Source organism: Argopecten irradians, chromosome 12 (genome assembly GCF_041381155.1).
Source record: "Argopecten irradians isolate NY chromosome 12, Ai_NY, whole genome shotgun sequence".
In the NCBI taxonomy this organism is placed as follows: Eukaryota; Metazoa; Mollusca; class Bivalvia; order Pectinida; family Pectinidae; genus Argopecten; species Argopecten irradians.
The window spans coordinates 4,179,988-4,199,963 of NC_091145.1; the positions used below are offsets into that span (position 1 = coordinate 4,179,988).

Consider the following 19,976-nt stretch of genomic DNA (forward strand, 5'->3'; position numbering starts at 1 on the left):
TGTGATACATTTGATAAATTGCCAGAGGAGTGTGGTACTCAAGTGTAATCAACACGTTTGTTAATCCCGTTAGGTTTGTCTCGCTTCTAGTGAAAATCATCGATTAAATGTGACAGCTGATCATTAAAAGGAGAGACAATCGAAACATAAATGACATTTGCCGTTTTTGCAAGTTGCCTTTCATGGCCTGAAACTTTGCAATGTTCGGCTTTTATGTTTCTACGAATGAGGAACAGACAAAAAACTTGTAGTGCACTGTAGAGAATAACTTTACCCTCAAAATAGATTAACACTGGTTAACTGGTATATTGCGTCTGGGATTTGTTTGAGTTTTTTTCACAAAAAGGATGTTAAGGAAACCTCTATGAATTTATCTTCGGTTTAATTTGTTTTTTTTTCTCTTTTTCTTTCTTTTTCTAAGCTACCCCCACCAGCAGATTCTATCGACTTTTACTATCGTGATTACCCTTCTTATCATCCTCGAAATCCAAGGGGTTACTAACACTGTCGAAACATCCATCTCTGGAATACGTATGAAGGCTCTGTGTACGTCAGTAGATGAGACAGGTAGTTTAATTGTTTGATGTACATCAACGGAATCGAATAAATTCACTGTGGTTGGCTTGGAAGTTGGGCAGCGCTTTCTTCAAAATCTTCAAATCAACTCCGTTGGCCTATGATTTGTCAGGTTTTTCTCCTGAAATGCTTTCATTTTTGCTATGACATATTCCAGGGCCGGATATTACGATAGTGATAGTAACCATATCGAGGGTGTTTATACAAGAGTATAGCCATTCATCATAGAAATGATTCAATATTTAAGAGTGCACTGTGAAACCACTCGATGACCAATACATAAACTACACACAAATATCTATCCTGATAGCCATTTCATTTTTGCGGCGACTTGTTTGTTTTCGTGTTTTCGTACTTACGGGCATTTCACGGCTATACTGTACATCGTCGCAATTTATAGTTCGCAAAGGTCTAACTTGTAATTGAGACGTTTTCTTTGTGATTAATTTCTGCGGATATTAATCACACGCGGAAATTAGTCGGTTTAAATGTCTCATAAGATTGATGTAACCATGACAATACATAAAGTTTAAGTCACAATATACGTAACTAGTTCCAAACAGCTACAATCTTTTCCAGATATTGATACCATTTTTAGATGTTGTTAAAATTCAGTTATATAAAGAATGTTCTATCGCGACCTTTAGTAATATCTTTTGATAGGACGCCAAACAATTACCAACCATAACACTAGTGTGATAATGATTATTCTTTCATACCCAATGGTGTAATACTGGCTGGTCCAAGGCAATGCACTCATGTCGCCTGCGGCCGTATTGCATTGCTACCCATACAATAAAGCCTCGTGACGTCACGGCGTCAACAAAATCTCTTTTTTCTTCGGTAAAATTTTCACATTTTTTGTCACAAATAAGACTGGTTTTACTATAAAAGATGAAAATAACGGAATTTGTGTTGAAAATTGTAGTTGTAAAATTGCATTAAAACGTCGAGCTATGAAAGTAAAATACTCTTTCAAAAGTAGATATGACGGATAAGGATATTCTACCCTCGGGATCACAAATTGTTGCCAAAACCTCGGCGAGCCTCGGGTTTTACTACATTTTGTGACCCTGGGGTAGAATATCCCTATCCTTCATATCCACTTATGAAATAGTCTAATCTTATTTTCCCCCTACAGTGCTATTATACCCAATCTCTTGAATTACATTGTAGAGCATGAACATTTAAGAAATGTTTTGTTGAAATCTATATTCTAACCACGAATAAACAATCAAAACAAAGTCGAAAGAGACAACAGATGATGTAATGCATTTCAGTAATGATTTTATTTAAATCTATGATTTGATTGGTATATTAAATATAGAAACTGTGACTTGCAATACAGAAACAATTAGTTTGTAGTATAAAAAGAACGATCTTGCTATCGTAACCAGTAATAAGATCGGAGTATTTTTTTCCTTTAAATCTTGGTGATTTCAACTGGTAACTGCAATCTGAATGTACGAAAAACATTTTAAAAGACCCTGAAGCGCCATATAAGGACGTGCAACGATATGACAGAACCACTAGTCAACTGAAAATCATCAGTATCCAATAATTTCCCTAGAAAGCCGTAAACGCGTGGCTCAGCAGTTTCAGTAGTAAAATGAGCGACCTTTTAACTACTCGGTAATCCTAGTGTTATAAAACTGTCAAAACTGACAGATTAAAAAAGTAGTAAGAAAACCCAGAACTTGAGTGTAGGTGTACGTCATCGAAATGTAGTCAAATGAGCGGAGATGTTCAAGCATTTTACGAGCCGGAAGAATCTCAGAACGATAGTTTTGCTGACATATAAGTAAGCGGCTTATCAAGTGATATATACACCATTACCTGAAGAGGGTTATTGTTGACGGGTGAATGTACATTCGAGGCCTCTCGGATCATATCCATGGAGAAATGGGCTACTTCTCTCGCGTGGTTCTCATTTTCCTCCGGAACTCCACTTACGATCATATATGCATCTCCTATCGTTTCTACCTGCCAAAAATCAATGGAAAAATGGAAATAAATGGGTGCTAGAAATGTGTAACGAGGTCATCTGGATTTGCGCTCTTCTCAGAGGATCTTCCAAATTATAGACGGAAGAGCTCCAAGAAGTAGAAAAGCGCTATAAATCGGGTGATAATAAGTTCTAATTTAAAAGATGGCAAATCCACTAAGGCTTTATGATATGAAAATTTCAGCGTCCAATATAAAGATTATGAAACTCGAAGGAACCCTTACATTAAACCTCAATGAAAAGTTATTATACGGCTTTCGGGAATAACTAGTGCATGAAGGTTATATAAATATATAAAGTAATTTAATAATATATCAAATAATGCATTTAAAATGAAAGATGTTGTACGATGTGTTATAAAGACGTAAACTATACTAGAAATGTACGCTAAGGACTAACTAATACTCTCGCTATCCCTTATCGGAGACCATGGCAACCACATGTTCCTCCTTTACGTTTCCTTGATAACCGGTTTTGAAGCATGTGATGTTTCAAATTTTAGGCATCTGTATGTTATAATAATTGATTAAGATTAAAAAATATCCAAAACAAATGAATTATTGACCATGTTTATAGTGGCCTGGTTACCATGACAACCAAATATTCAAAAAATATAAAACATGCATGCACATCAACACATGGTTGCCATGTTTTATTGAAATTGACGAAAAAGTTGAGGAAGAGTTTTCCTGCAATTTTTAACGGACAGACAAACAACCGGACATAAAAGTTGATTTCACTATACCCCGCTATTTTCGTTTTGTGCTGACTATCACCAACGATAACAAAATTGTTTTTTCATTATTATGTGTTTTTCTATTTGACTATTGTTCCCATAGCAACTGTTAGTTATGTATATCACCAGCGGTATGTGAGTTTGGTCATCTGAGATAATGAGGTTTGATTTATCTTCTAGTGTATTTATGTCACATAATATTTTGGTAACATAATCAAAAGATATCGATTGATGTCATACTGCCTTATAAATAGAAAAGTAGATATGCTACAAGCCAAACAAAATCTAACCTTTGTATACCGGATATTACATCTTTATAGAATATTGAATATCGATCATCTCCTGGTTGGAATTCACAAAAACATCATGGTTGGATCAAGTAATTTATGGGGTTTTATCTTCATTTCATTTCTTATTGGGAAAACACCCGTGTCGCTTGGTACATTTGAGGGCGATGTATCATGTTCTTTGTATTTTTCATATGCTGGAACTGAAGTTGTTTTTGTCTAACATCTTGTTCTTTAAAGGTCTCTATTGAGTTGAAATAATATTACGAGTTTACTATTACCTAGTATGATCTTATATTTCATAGTACAGTAGTTTTAAATCTACTCTGTAGTTTTATTGGCACTTCGAAGCCTATTATACTCAGGCAACTCCGATTATAAATGATTGTGATAATGTACAGCGGAGAACTGCTAAAGTCTTACCATGGTTCAAAGAATTTTCATATCATAAGAAATTACAAAAACTGAATCTCCCCAGGTTTCAATGCTACAGAAAGAAGCCCCTCCTAGGCGGGAGAGGTCAAATATATGAATTCAGAAGACATTTGAAGTTTTAGCCTATTTGACCCCTTTTGGCCCCTTCCCTAAGGCCCCTGGGGGTCAGTCGTGAAAAACTTCTGGCTACAGATAATATTACGCTATTTACCTTATAGACGTCGTGCTTGTTAGTGCATTGGTCAAACCGTTGATAAAGGTTGTTCAGCATGCTCACAATTTGTAGAGGAGTACTTGCGGCAGCGATGTTGGTAAACGTTACAATATCACTGAACAAGATCGTCACAGAGGAAAACTTTTCTATAAATACGAGAGAGTTTTAGGCACACAAATATATTACTCTCCTTTAAGTAATTATTAGGTTCAACATTTTTTAATTTTACATTTTACCATCAAATCTGGGCAGATTAAAGAATAATTTCTCGAAATATCTACTCAGGTTGTCAGTGTTCTTTCTTCAATTTTTACAAGTAAATATCATTTCTTCAATTGTTTCTGTTAAATTTTATAGGGAATACTTATACCTAATCATCACATTTAATAATAAAATATATATATTGATTTATATGAGATACATAACAAAATTGAGTCCATTTCTTTAGATACATACATATAAATAATAAAATTTCCTCAATTATTAATATGATCAGTATTCATCGTACATCAAATAAAATATTAAATTGCTTTAGTATTTTTAAGATTCAGTGCTTCCATGGAACCGTAAAAATAATATGTACGAGAAAATGGTCAAAGTTGAATGACATTTTCATATTAATTACACATTTCTCTTCTTTTGTAGTACCTGCTTCAACCGTCTTTCCGTTCTTCAGCTCATTAGCCACTTTTTGTGGAAGCATCTGGTAAAGTAACGTTTCGGTTTTTTTCTTCTCGTACTGTAAAGCTTCAGATGTTTTTTTCAACTCGGCGGTTGTTTCGTCCAGCTTCTTCCTGTCATGAGTTATTTATCAATTTAATGATTACAGCATTAAGGGGAGATACAGAACTCACTCGTTAGAGCTAACCATTCAAACGGGTGCCAATTCCGAGCGCAATGAGTTCCCTATCACACTGACTACTAGTTTCATTCATCAACAAAGAAATTTAAAACACATATATTTATTACTTCTTTCCAAAAAGGATAAAAAGCAAAATTTAGTAAAACTCTGGTTGCATAGAGAAACGTAAATGTTGTAGATCTCTCTTAATAACATTAACTTGGGTATCAGACCCCTGCCAGTGACACCGAAGGGGACTATAGTGTCTGTCTGTCTGTTTAGTGCCTGTCTGTGTCTGTCTTTACTGTTACTAAAATAGATTATTGATGAACTAAAGAAAATCATTATCAGAACTACTGCATCATTTCTTCATTGTGTTCCATCATATCGCGCATAGTTTCATAATAAATCAAATATTTTAATGAATTTCATTTTTTGTTTTGTTTTTAATTTGTTTTTTTTTTGGTGTTTTTTTAATTACTCAATGGACTCTTTGGCTTCCAATGATGACTAATTTTTCACGGCACAGCTTGTACTCGCAATCTGAATGTTTAGAGGTTAGTTGTTGGTTTGTTATTGTCGAGTAAAGGTTAAGGCCAGTGAAACAGCTTACGTGGATCACCAGGGGATTATTGATTCAATAATACTCAGAATACTTGTTTTCGAGGCGAATTTCCTTCACCTTTTCACGTGAAATTATTCCACGTAATACATTGAAGTCACGTATCTGGTTACTGATGAGATATAGTAAATATATATAAAATTTAAGATCTGTCAATGAAATTAATTAAGAGCGAGAGAGGGAGGTGAAGAGGGAAGAGGGATATGTACCTCCCGTATGAGAGAGAGAGAGAGAGAGAGAGAGAGGGGGATATGGGTCTCCGGAGAGAGAAAGGGAGAGAGCGGGAGGGACGTGAAGAGTGAGGGGGATATGTGCCTCGCGAGAGAGAGGGGGAGGTGAAGAGAACGTTTTGGGGACATAATAAAACTAGTTGTAATCTTAAACGCAAATAGCGAATTTCAATTCAACAATCGTACGCGTTACGGAAGAATATAAATTTGGAAAGTATGAAACAATACATTGGTGTAATATCATCGCCAGTATAAACACAAACCTGTAATTTTGCTGAAAATTAATGAAACGATATACACATTACGGAAACTTCGAGAGAAAAACTTAAATAAGAGTCGAATGATAACTGGACCAACTGAACATGTTAATGAGCATACAGCGGCACAAGCCGGAAATCCGGTCGGGAAAAGATCAATATAGTCCCCCAAACGCATCCCCAATTGCAACAAATCAAAAATGCAGTTGCATAGTGTATATGAACATCTTGAGAGAATTTTTATGTACTTTTATATAGGAATTCAGGTTCTCCTAAAATGTACATAACTACATAAGTCGGTGATCATGACCCAGGACCTGGCCATGCCTTGTACCTGCGTATATTGCGCACCCCAACTTTTCACTTGATAATTTATGAAAAAAAGTGCGCACTATACGCGCAAAAATACGGTAATACAAGGCTATTTTCAGAGGAATTGATTTGGCAGTTATCATGACTGTATGGCATCCCTTAAAATTTTAAGTTAAAATCCCCGTTTACCAATTTTCAATGAATTGCTTACAAAAAATTGAAAACAGGAAGTTGGCCTAGCGACAATCTTTTAAATTTTAAAATCATATTGATCAGTATCCCTTAATACAGTGTACCCCTATATTCTAATTTTTATTGAAATCAGACCAAAATAAAAACACGAAGTTAGCCAAGCGGCCATCTTGGAATATCGAAAATATTTACGAAAATGTTTTTATGTTGATCGCCATCCCTTAAAACCCCTGTAGACCAATTTTCATTAGGATCGGAGATCGAAACCTGATGAACAGGAAATGAGCCAGCGGCCATTTTGGAATAGTAAAATCTTTATCAAAATGTTTGCATTGTGTTCGCCATCCCTAAATAATCTTATAGACCAATTTTCATTGAGATCGGAGATCGAAACCTGATGAACAGGAAATGAGCCAGCGGCCATTTTGGAATAGTAAAATCTTTATCAAAACGTTTGCATGTTGTTCGCCATACCTAAATAATCCTATAGACCAATTTTCATTGAGATCGGGGACCGAAACCTGAAAACAGGAAGTGGGCCAGCGGCCATGTTGGAATAGTAAAATCTTTATCAAAACGTTTGCATGTTGTTCGCCATACCTAAATAATCCTATAGACCAATTTTCATTGAGATCGGGGACCGAAACCTGAAAACAGGAAGTGGGCCAGCGGCCATGTTGGAATACCAAAATTTTTACAAAAATGTTTGCATGTTGTTCGCCATCCCTTAAAACCCTTATAAACCAATTTTCATTGAGATAGAAGACCGAAACCTGAAAAAGGAAGTGGGTCAGCGGCCATCTTAAACTACTGAAATCTTTACGAAAATATTTGCATGTTGTTCACCATCCCTTAAAACCCCTACATACCAATATACTTTGAGATCAGAGTCCGAAACCTGAAAACAGGAAGTGGGCCAGCAGCCATCTTGGAATACCAAAAATCTTAACAAAAATGTTTGCATGTTGTTCGCCATCCCTTTAAACCCCTACATACCAATTTTCTTTGAGATCAGAGACCGAAACATTGTAACATCTAACATTTCATCGACAATTTGATCCAGATATATCTGTCTTCGACAGTTATATTTAGAATTATGAATATGTTGAAGGAACGCGTGTACAAGATAAAAACAACCCATCTCTCTATTCCTGGACCGTGAAATGTAATATTGGTCACCTCAGCCCAAGCACAGAGGCACGCAAGTTATACGTCTTGTCCATATGACCGAAAATTGCGAAAAATTAATTATATATTAAGTAAATATCGGTTAGCTTGTAATAATAATAATAATAAGAAACGGAGCAATAACAATATGTCCCCCCACTTCGTTTGGGGGACATGATAACCACTTTAAAAAGATTTTCTGGGTTCAACCGCGGACAAAACTGGAATATGAACATCATACTAGATTAATGCTTTATTCGGCTTGTTAGGAGTTTTGTTATTCTAATAATACGGATGCGGGCATGTTATCTAATTAATGCAAAAAATACAACAGTGATGGTATGGATTAGAACGCATCAAAATCGCCCACTCATTAAGCTCAACGCCGTTATACAATTTTGAATAGCTTTTAAAATTGTATATCACTTTACTCTCTTCATACAGTGAGACTTTTTGTGACACCAAATGGTTGAGCATTTTTGCAACACATAATTACTTCTACAGTATCTTCGATATTGAAAGTGGAACCATTATACTTCCCCGCTAATGTCGATCCCGAGGGCGCTTGGTTCGCGTCTCATGTCGTTGAAATTATGTAACCACCGTCTTTAGCGATATAAACTATTTCGACTGACATTTTCGAGTGTAGAGTTAAGCTAATTGGACGTGTATGTCGTTGACATTTGCCAGGAATGAGAATTAAAAGGAAAAACATTTTTTAAAAAAGTAAAAGTAACATTTTCATCTAGAAAACGGAAATGTATATGTTGTACTTACGCCACGTCAATTTCCGCAATACGTTGTTGATTCAGCAAGACGAGTTCTCTTGTGACGTCATAAATTGGAATGTCAGACATAAAGACATTCATCTCTACTAGTTCAGTAAGGCTAGTTAGCCGGGGAGAGCATAAGAAGATCATGTGTGACACATCGTCCAACCATAGCATTTGTCCTGTGGAGAAATTCAGAAAATCCAGTTTCAAGAACATTCCATTACTTTAGTTTACTTAACATTTCTGTTACATAGATTAAAGTTATGTTTGTTATACCTTGTCAAACATGTATTTTGTCTTCAGTTAGCTAGCTATTGAAATGGTTCTTAAACATTTCTGTAATAAAACGCTTAATGAAGTTATATTTGTAATAACTTATTGAAAATGTTTACCTGTTATTTTGTCTTCAGTAAGTTAGCTATTGAAACTCATATATTTCTATCTTACACTTCTGTAGTAAAACGCTAAACACACCAAAGTTCTATTTGAAATAACTTGTTGAATTTTTTACCAGTTATTTTTTCTTCAGTTAGCTAGCTTTTGAAACCCACATATTTTGAATCTTAAACATTTCTATAATAAAACGCTAAATAAAGTTCTATTTTGGTAATAACTTGAGAATTTCGACCAGTTATTTTTTTCTTCAGACATCAATTAAAACACATTTTTGAGTTGTTAGCATTCCTGTAGGAAAACGCTAAATGAATAAAAATTGTATTTGTCATATTTTGTTGGATTTTTTTAGTTAGCTGTTGAATACGCTATTGAAAACAAGTTTTGATTCTGAAATAAGCTGAAGAAATAATGAAAAACCACGGACAGATATTTAAGATGCTTTATAAATATATGTAATAATACAGATGTGGTAAAATTTTGTTTCTGATGATCGATGCACGCGAATATGGAAACATGCTAGAAGAAATTAAAAATAATAATGTAAAAAAATATATAATAAAGCTGAAGGCCACCGTTTGGAGTTTTCGTTTGTACTTTTTGACCTTTTGTACGCATTTCACTGCACAACAGCTATAAAAATCACGTTTTATAAACAATATTACGATCTTTTTTGTCTTTGTAAAATTCAAACCCTTGCATTACAAAACATGCAATTCTCAAAATGGTGATATATTTTGGTTCCCAGTAATATATTATATATTCTTTCTGCAATGTAAGTATGATATTTTCGACACAATGAAGTTTAAGTAAGGCTCTACTTATTTCTAAACTATTTAGTTTATTAATGTCCTTGAAACTGGAATCTGATTTAAACATCCCTGAGCTGTGTATTTCTAACCGGCAAAAATCCTCCACTCCTAATTTCCTTTTTTCCAGTAAAATTTATTTGCTATTTTTTTCATCAATCCATATATGTGTACCTTTTATCTAAGTATATTCCTCGATATATCATACTAAGTATTTTCCCATGCATTAACGCGTCAACTAATTTATGTAAAATTTCTGATCGCTTATTTCTTAAGGTAATTCAAACTATAATAAAAGTCCCTTAAGTTAATGTCTTTTCGGATTATCTATTTTAGATAGTATACTTTAACTCTAGATAACATATTTTTCTTACGCTCACGCTTGTCGGTGGTTTTTCTCCGGGTACTCCTGCTTTCCCCACTAACAAATCTGGCATGTATATACATGACCCTGGCTGTTAATAGGATGTTAAACTAATAAAACACAAATCCCTTACATTTTTTTTGTTTGTGAAGTAAACAGAACTGAAAGACCCCACCATCTCCGTACCCCCGAATCCAATCCTCAATATCCCACCACCGCCACCACTATATCCGGTAGTTCATTCTGTCTAAACTGTCATGAAAGATAGCTATTGGACTCCGTAGCGATATCCAGGACCGTCGCGGTAGCGTGAGCATACGCAGATAAACCAAAATCTTCGTGTCTATATCTTAGTTAGTGATTGCTATGTTTTACCAGCTGTGTACTTGTAACATCATAAGATGAAGACAAATCCTAGATAATTCAATTTTCTATCGCTATATATCAACGCCACCGGATCTAATAAGATTATTGGTAAAGTATTATGTTGTCTAGATTGCTATAACCTAGACCGCTTTGTTATTATGTAGACAATACATGATAATAAAATATATACCCTTTAAAACAAGTTTGCAATTTCCTCTCGCTGCCTTTCTTACTTCAAGCATGAACACTGCGTTGATAAACATCCGTATATTGTCAATGCTAAAGTTCATATGTGGATGAATGACATCAAAGATGGCGCTGACTTTGGTTCCAGGTTTGATTCTATTTTCTACGAATCTTTGTATCATTGTCCCACATTGCATTATTTGGAGGTTTTTATCAAATATAATATGATACGGCAGAGCTGCACAAAATTGGTTTGCACTGATCTGTAACAGACCGGAAGTACATGGTTTTTGTTTGTTATTTTCCACTCGCATTACTACAGATGTACGTTTATTGGCCGCTAATGTCACTTTGAATATCACGTGTTCTTGAGGTTTTCCTTCTCCCACTTTTTCTGTGGATTTCTTGTACATTTCTACATTTGCATGTTGTTGATAGAGATCCCTGGCTACTGCTCGGACCAAACCTGAAACGAATGTAAAACTTGTTAGAGCATTATTGTCAAATTTCGCGTAACTCGTAATTTTTCAATTAGTTTTGTTCAATTTAGTTAATTTTCAAATGAAATTTTGAAAAAACACGAGCTTTAGAGAGTGTCATTTAAAAATTTGAAAATTAACTAACGAGAGTTTAGATAAACATGATAAACAACAGTCACGCGTTGGGGAACTTGTTTATCTCATAACTTTAACTCCATATTTATACCGTGGTGACCATTTTCTCGTCTTCATTTGGGGAAACTTACAACCATACAGTGTGTAGTGATATTTTTCCGCCATAAAATATAGTGCCTTGATAGAGAGCCAATATTCTATTTTTTAATACTTTGAATAAGCAACTACCTGTTAAACAGTTAATACAATGCTATTTAAAAGAAAACGCTCGATGAAAAGTAGCCCGAAGTTGAGAGCCAATCGGAATCAAGAGATCTTGGAGTTGACCAATCAGAGTCAGCGTAGGTGTTTACACACTGGAGTGTGTAAACGTACACACTGGAGTGTGTAAACATAAATGATAACCAACTGCCATGGAATTTATCACATGGGTTTTCCATCATAAAACATCCATAGTTATGGGATAAACAAGTTCCCCAACGCGTGACTGATGATTATCATGTTTATCTAAACTCTCGTTAGTTAATTTTCAAATTTAACAGACACTCGCTTAAGCTAGTGTCTTTTCAAAATTTGAAAAAAAACTAACTCGAGTTTGAAAAACATGTATACAACAGTCACTTGTAGGGGAACCTCTATTTTAATGATTTCCACTTGAACAAATGGTCAATTTTTTCATGAATGTTTTGACGTGGCTGTTTACATCATTATTTTAATGTTAACATTCCGAAACAATTTGATATATATTATATTGTCTAATTAAAACCAAATTAAAAAAAAAAAAACAAAAAAAAACAACAACAACAGAAAAACAGACTATCATCTTCGCTAGCCTATGGCTACGTTCCGCCTACTCTTCAAGTGTAGGCGGAAAGTACGAATCATAACCCTTGGCGAGCAACATGATCATGTCACGGGCCCAAAGACTTCATACGACATTACGGAAGACATTATAAATCTACATAACATAGCTTCCATTATGAGATTATGTTAATCACTCCATCCGAACCCACGTACCTATAACAATAGGATAAAGGCCCGGTCTAATAGTGTAATAGTGTAACCATAGCTGACCATTCTCGTCCGTTTCACATCTGAAACAAACAAACTATTTTTATCAAACAACCGTGGGCCTGACATTTTGAAAAGCAATAATGAAAAACACTAAATCAATGAAATGGCCTATCATTTTCCAGAAAACGTGGTCATAAAGAAACAAGAATCACATTAACAACGGTTACTGGCGTGGTATGACTTGCTGTTTTTCTATTTCTTCAACAGAGACGTTTTCTAAATTTAGGTGTAGTAATATTCGGCAAGAACAAATACCACGGGCATAAATATGATGTACACTAATGAGTAAGCTAGAAATTATTGATTTCATTAAGGCACCAGAAAACACCATTTTTACTAAAGATATGATGAATCTAAAGCGTCTTAATCAGTACTTTCAACTCAAAATAACTGTTAATACTGGTGATTTTCTTGCTGCGTATTGCCATTGAATGCTTTGAAAGGCTTATTTTATCTTAAAACGAGGGAGTGTTTTGTATATATAGAATCAAAGTGCAAATAGGTCAAACTTATAAATGAATCGATATAAATAGCAGTGAACTTTATTAAAAGGTTTATTATAGACATTTTAATAATATTAACCTTGAAGTTTAATGTCTGTAATTGTAATTGATATATTTGTGCAAAGGTAGGAAATCAATAAAATGGCAATAACTGCTGTAGGCGATTTGTCTGTAGACGACAAAGCTTTGAACTGCTTCAATAAAGAGCCCCTTCTAATGTGTGTGAAAATCTGGAGCCACGCTAGAAGGGGATAAATATATGGGATCGTTGCCATAGCTGACGGTAAGACATTAATTTTCTCTGGAAACTTCCAACATCAAGTAAAATCTGGTGACGGCAAACGTAAAAAAAAATGTTTAAATGTCTCAAATTGAAGCTACAGTGAAATAGTTGTGTGGGTGTTAGAACTATTTAAAAAATGAAATTAGTTACCTTCTGGTTTAAGCACGATCATTACAGACTTAAATAGATCAGTCTGTCCTACAGGTAGGGCGTTAGACTTGTACCTGCTGTTCACATTGCATGATAGTAAAAGGCTACTAAATTTGGGATCTTTTCTCTTTTTGAAATTCTTCCAAATTGACTTTCTTTTCATTAACCTCAACCCTAATACTTTTACTATCCTTATTTTGGCATGGAATTGAGCCCTTTCTCCTGTGAAGAAGACACTGGACTAGGAACACCTCGCCTTTCTATGTTTGTTATTGATGAAAAGAAATATTGTTACTTAGATAGAATCTGATCTGACAAATATGTTATTCTACCATCCATTGAAATAAATATATTTTATTATACATACCGACTAGATTCGCGATTTCAAAAATAAACCTAGAGATATTGATTTAAGAAAAAAAGGTAACAATGTTTGCTGGTTTTGGATGATCAGGCAAAATAATAGGTTTGCACAAGAACTATTACTAGCCAACAGCACTATCATGGTCCTATGGGGGTACATATGCTATTATGATCTTCAGTCTTCAGCTGTCGTTCGAAGATATTTCAAATCATTTCGGTAAGATAACGTTTATTGCAATTACAAAGTGGCCAATTAGTGAGCGATACTTGCGAGTTTTTTGGTCATTTTTTTCTGGTGGGTGATTTTTCCATTTTCGAAGGCACTGTACACAAGTTATATCTCACTGTAGCATTCTATTGAAAGCGATGATTCAAATACTCGGCCAAATGTCAAATGATGCAGATAGTATAGTGCTATCTCTCTGAAGCAAACTGCGAAAGGCAGCTTGATACAACAGCCAGGCACCTTGAGAGTATAAACGGTTAAATATTGTCGCGGGATTGATGATACTTGCTATGATCGCAAAAAATAATCGGATGAATTATACATACCAGTACAGTCAAGTTCTGAAATTTTAAATCCGATAAAATGACCGTTTTCAATACAAGCCGCTAAAAGTTTGTCCCTCAAAAATAGTCCGTTTTACGTAACGTACAGTACCTGAATGAGGGCGCTGCGATCTGTTTATAACTCATGGCCAGCAGCGCGTGCAGTGAGTCCAAATTCTGGATAAATGACTCAAAATCACTTCCCAGTGTCCGTAACATTTTGTCGTATCCATGGCGAAGGCAGTAGGTAAGAAAATACTCTCCGAACACTTCAAGTACAGCAGGTAGAGCCAAACCTAAACAAACAAAAAATACAGGTATATGTATATTTATCTCATTAGAGAAGGTCATTATATAACTGTTCACTCTTCCCTAAAACATCCGGTACGTGAACTTTCATTTTCATTTTTTATTTATTTATCTTTCTTTTTTTAATTTTTTTTTTTTGTGGGTACCTAATTTTCTCTTCAATGCCAAAGTTATTTCCCGCAAACTACAATACTTACGAGTGGGAAGAAGATATTCTGTATTGTATATTACTGTTAGAAAATGACAAAGCATGATGAATATTAACATATCACAAACTAAATTTAGAAAGACTATCGGGAAATTTACTCTCCGCGAATAGATAGATATATCATAGTTATGCTTTGTTATTTATTACTTCCAAAAAACGTGAATAATGAGTCTAAATAAAGATCCTGTTTGAAAGAAATGAAATAAAATATTTATTTCATCGATAAATTACGACAGCAAATGAAGGATTGGTTGATAAACTGTTGACATGCATAGGCGTGTAATAGTGAATAAAGAGAATCTTTTTGAAAAAAAAAGAAGATTAAATAATATGTCTATTTCATTGATAAATAACCAGTGGAAGTAACAGATTGGTCGATAAACTGTTGACATGCAGGGGGTGTTATATACCTTCATAGTAGTTCGAATTGTTTATCTATCTTTTAATGTTACTGTAGATCAAAAAAATGAGCAAGCACTACTTGACAATCATGATGCATAGGATGTCTTGATAAACAGTTATTAATAACTAACTCAACTGATTCAGACATGACCTTGGTGATGTAGTATCGTTGCATTACATAACAAACATGTAAACATAATAACCATACTAATATATTTATTAATATTTAATCATTTTCACAGCAGTCCCATACAAGCATAGCTGATAGTTATCAGACAATAACAACCCGCTAGGTGCAGTTATATAGTGTAATTTCTGAGTAAATGTAAATATATCACAATATTTATGTTTTCACGGCAGTCTGGTTGTTTCCCACAGTTGATAATTATAAAAACATGACAACCCAGTGTTTAGTATACGGTTATGAAATATAATCACTAAGGAGCCATAATCGTCACGCTGGCGATCGCGGAATATTGCACTCAAAATGGCGGCCTCGTCCTTAACGTAAATAACATGTTTCTCACATAATGCATCACAATCCCTTGAGATATTCGGGATAAATCGTTATCGAATGTTAATGAATATATTAAAATGCTATCAGATAGCATTTAAGAGATAATCAATGGTAATGGGAATAATTAACGTACCACGTGATACCTGATAACGTTTGTGTTTTACTAGTATCAACGTCACTCTGTTATCTTCTCGCTGAAACAACGATAGCGCGGGACGTCTTCGTACAACGTTATTCCATCACAAATAGATATAATAGCCTCGCATAAACGTTATCGAGTATTGCATGAGGACACAAATACGCTTTTTGAAGCCTACATACAGTACAGAAGTAATAGATTCAAAGTTTTAAAAAGTCAACACTCTCAAGCATCTGAAACCCTTGAAAAATTCTAAAAAATATATATATATCGTTTTTATAGGTTCCAAAATTCAAAATATTACAATTATTATTAAGAAATCTACTTTTTAAATTAGGTTTTTTAGTTTAAAGGTATCATTGTGTTATTCTCAAATGAATAGCTATCCGCATATATGCGTACAAACAATATTTTCTGTAAAGTCGGAGACGCGCAATACATCATACATTATCAGTTCTAACGACATGTATTAATTGCAGTGATACGAATTATACAACTAAACATCAGCAAGTGATTCCACTTTGACAAAATAACAAAGACATTGCTTTCAAATCCAGCTCTTCATCACTATTAGGCCATTGATGAATTCTTGCTACCTTTAATCGCCCTCGTTAAATTTTATCGAGTGTAGCAAAAACATTACAAATTACTGAAATGTATGAATGATATTTTCAAGACGATATCTTAAAAAACCCTCTAGATTGTTATCTACTTGTTTTTTAACCCTTGTCCGTATAAGGATTGAAGAGCTTCTTCCACTCTTACGTCACTTCCGGTTGTAAAACGAATTGTCGTTTCATGGTTCTGACAACGACTTATTATTCGAACTTTTTGTAACGTCTGCTCCTCCCGAATGGCGGGAATCGATCGTCATCTCATCAACGACATCTGCAGTTATCTAATTAGCTTATCATTTCCGCCATCCTGTGGTCAGTGGGCGAAACTTGACCTGTCGAAGAACCGTGATGGACCGTCCAATTGTGATATTATCAATATCACTGACATCTTTATCCATTTTGTTCATCATTTCTCCACTTGCGATAATTGCGAGAGTTTTGGTCCTGACGTATGACTGTGCTAGACCAATCCGTTGAGTTTCCATTTATGCCACAAATTTTTATCTATTTCGGCCATCACCTATGCCATCGATTGGTCATTGAACGAGGTTTGACCCTGCCGTAATGGAGCAATGAATCGCCGCATTAGCTATAAAACGTCAGCTACCTGATCAAAATTCTATGTCATCACTTGTTTTTGTCATGAAAATACGACAGCTACCAAACCTTAAAACAAACCCAGATTTTTCACCAAAATGATAAGGTTTATTAGATTTTCTATGCGAATAAGCAAACAGAACGAAAAATTAAAAGTTGCCTAATCCGTTCCGAATAGAATAAAAGACGTCAATTTCAACAAAAAATGGCGAGAGTTAAGGAATTTTTTTTACGTGCATCACGGTCGCCTTTTCGAGTTCGAGTTTTCGTACACGAGAAATAAGATTTAGTAAAATAAGCCCTTTTCGGGGGCGGAAATATGAAATAATGATATGTCACCGATCAGCCATCTTATAATGTGCGGAAAGAATGTTATCCGATGAATTGAACTGTAGGCACTCGTTCTTACTTCTCTTAATCAATACTGTTATTTAGGTCCTATAAATGGAATGATAATCTTGTGTATGACGGTGCGATTATCGATTATTTTTAGACATGTCATGTGCACATTTCCGTCCGATTGTAAGTTTCACAAATGACTGCATCATTCGGATAAGTAATCAACTTTCGTTTATGTAACAAAAGACACTTGGGGCTTTAAGAACGACTTGAACTTTAATCGAAGGATATCAGTTAAAATGAGTAGGCGTCTTCACGATTGATTAAAACATGTTAAGTTGAATTAACACTCCATGCAGGAGACGTGATAATGTCACATTGTTGTCACTTTGTAAGTCATTATCAAGTTGATTTCTTTTTAATTCTGTTTTATATGTCGATTAACATTTTTCTTAATTTAATTCTTGACCTTTGACATTTGCTCTTGTATCATAATTCTGGATACTCCAAAGGTTGTCGTCATATCCTTAATACTCTAGGGGTAACTATTACACTGTCTTTATATTCTTGATAGTATATGGGTTACTATCACTGTCGTTATATCCTTGATACTCTAGGGGTTACTATCACTGTCGTTATATCCTTGATACTCTAGGGGTTACTATCACTGTCGTTATATCCTTGATACTCTAGGGGTTACTATCACTGTCGTTATATCCTCTATACTCCAGGGGTTACTATCACTGTCGTTATATCCTTGATACTCTAGGGGTTACTATCACACTGTCGTTATATCCTTAATACTCCAGGGGTTACTATCACTGTCGTTATATCCTTGATACTCTAGAGGTTACTATCACTGTCGTTATATCCCTATACTCCAGGGGTTACTATCACTGCCGTTATATCCTTGATACTCTAGGGTGTTACTCTCACTGTCGTTATATCCTCTATACTCCAGGGGTTACTTACACTGCCGTTATATCCTTGATACTCTAGGGGTTACTATCACTGTCGTTATATCTATACTCAGGTTACTATCCTGATACTCTAGGGGTTACTATCACTGTCGTTATATCCTTGATACTCTAGGGGTTACTATCACTGTCGTTATATCCTTGATACTCTAGGGGTTACTATCACTGTCGTTATATCCTTGATACTCTAGGGGTTACTATCACTGTCGTTATATCCTTGATACTCTAGGGGTTACTATCACTGTCGTTATATCCTTGATACTCTAGGGGTTACTATCACTGTCGTTATATCCTTGATACTCTAGGGGTTACTATCACTGTCGTTATATCCTTGATATTCTAGGGGTTACTATCACTGTCGTTATATCCTTGATACTCTAGGGGTTACTATCACTGTCGTTATATCTTCTATACTCTAGGGGTTACTATCTCTGTCGTTATATCCTTGATATTCTAGGGGTTACTATCACTGCCGTGATATCTTCCTTTTCCCTATTTATATGAAAACTATTTTCTGTGTGAAACAACACATATATGAGATGAGACGGTGTACTTGGTCATTTGATATGCTCAACATAGCATAAAATGTCGAAATGATAAGGGGCGTTAAATAGGCACTACTTACATTTGACCGATCGCCAGGTGTAATATAGCCACGCCTCGTGCTCGCAAACGAACGTGTACCTATTCAATGTCAGAGCATCATAGCAGCATACACAACACAAAATGCAAAGTTACGTGCAGTTTGATTGACAGCTGGCGATCTGTCAATACCGATGCATGGGCTGTATTCTTTCCATTTCTGTAATTTACACTTTATAGATGATCAGGCAATCTTTGTGAAGTCGTTTTTTATTGTCTTTTAGCACGCGTTATTCAATTTGTCTGCAGCTCTCTTTCGTGCTATAGGATCGCAACAAAATTGTTTTAAATCCATAAATAGGCATACCTGATACTTCACACACGGCCCCTATAAGGACAAACGTCTTCTCGTCAAGGTATTTGTGGAACACCATAAAATCCACCCTTTCGTCGAATCCACTTTTCTCTCTGAAACAATGGAGTATTAGTAAAACAATAACAACACAAGATCACACTGTGTTAATCAATAAATTTCACCTGTCAACATGAAAGGCATGTTCTCTCTTTTTTTCATCAAAATTACGCAAATGTATGCTTTATTATTCAGAAATTATGCATTTTTCTACAGCACTAATTACAGTTCAAAATTTTCTCAAGCCGAAAAATATTTTAATTAAAATGTAAAATATTTACACATATGGATAAGTCAATTATTATTACACCCTAAGCATGTATATATCAATATCTCTTAGGCTAAAAAAAATCAAAACTGAAACAATGTGATGGACAAAATGTGATAATATGATGTATTTTGTAACTAGTCTTTTTACAAATAATGCATTAAATTTTACAGTCAAACCTCGATGTATCGAAGTTCAAGGGACCGTCAGAAAAACTTCGATACATCGAGACTTCGAATTATTCGTGGTTGAAATTAGACCGATGTTTTTTTTTTACCATGACCAACTGTGGTAGTTGTGTACATGTC

The 19,976-nt window shown here is 34.9% G+C and overlaps 1 protein-coding gene across 1 annotated transcript in view; it reads right to left on the bottom strand.

Moving 5' to 3' along the window:
- The window catches only part of LOC138336697 (guanylate cyclase soluble subunit beta-2-like), a 58,060-nt gene that overhangs the window by 12,263 nt on the left and 25,821 nt on the right, over nucleotides 1–19,976 (bottom strand). Inside the window, exons 4-11 of the mRNA XM_069286245.1 lie at nucleotides 19,356–19,456; nucleotides 14,414–14,597; nucleotides 12,397–12,473; nucleotides 10,770–11,231; nucleotides 8,652–8,826; nucleotides 4,902–5,047; nucleotides 4,251–4,399; nucleotides 2,413–2,559 (exon numbers count right to left, since the gene is read on the bottom strand). Of these exons, the coding sequence (XP_069142346.1) occupies nucleotides 2,413–2,559; nucleotides 4,251–4,399; nucleotides 4,902–5,047; nucleotides 8,652–8,826; nucleotides 10,770–11,231; nucleotides 12,397–12,473; nucleotides 14,414–14,597; nucleotides 19,356–19,456 (1,441 nt within the window). The remainder of the gene's footprint in view (nucleotides 1–2,412; nucleotides 2,560–4,250; nucleotides 4,400–4,901; nucleotides 5,048–8,651; nucleotides 8,827–10,769; nucleotides 11,232–12,396; nucleotides 12,474–14,413; nucleotides 14,598–19,355; nucleotides 19,457–19,976) is intronic.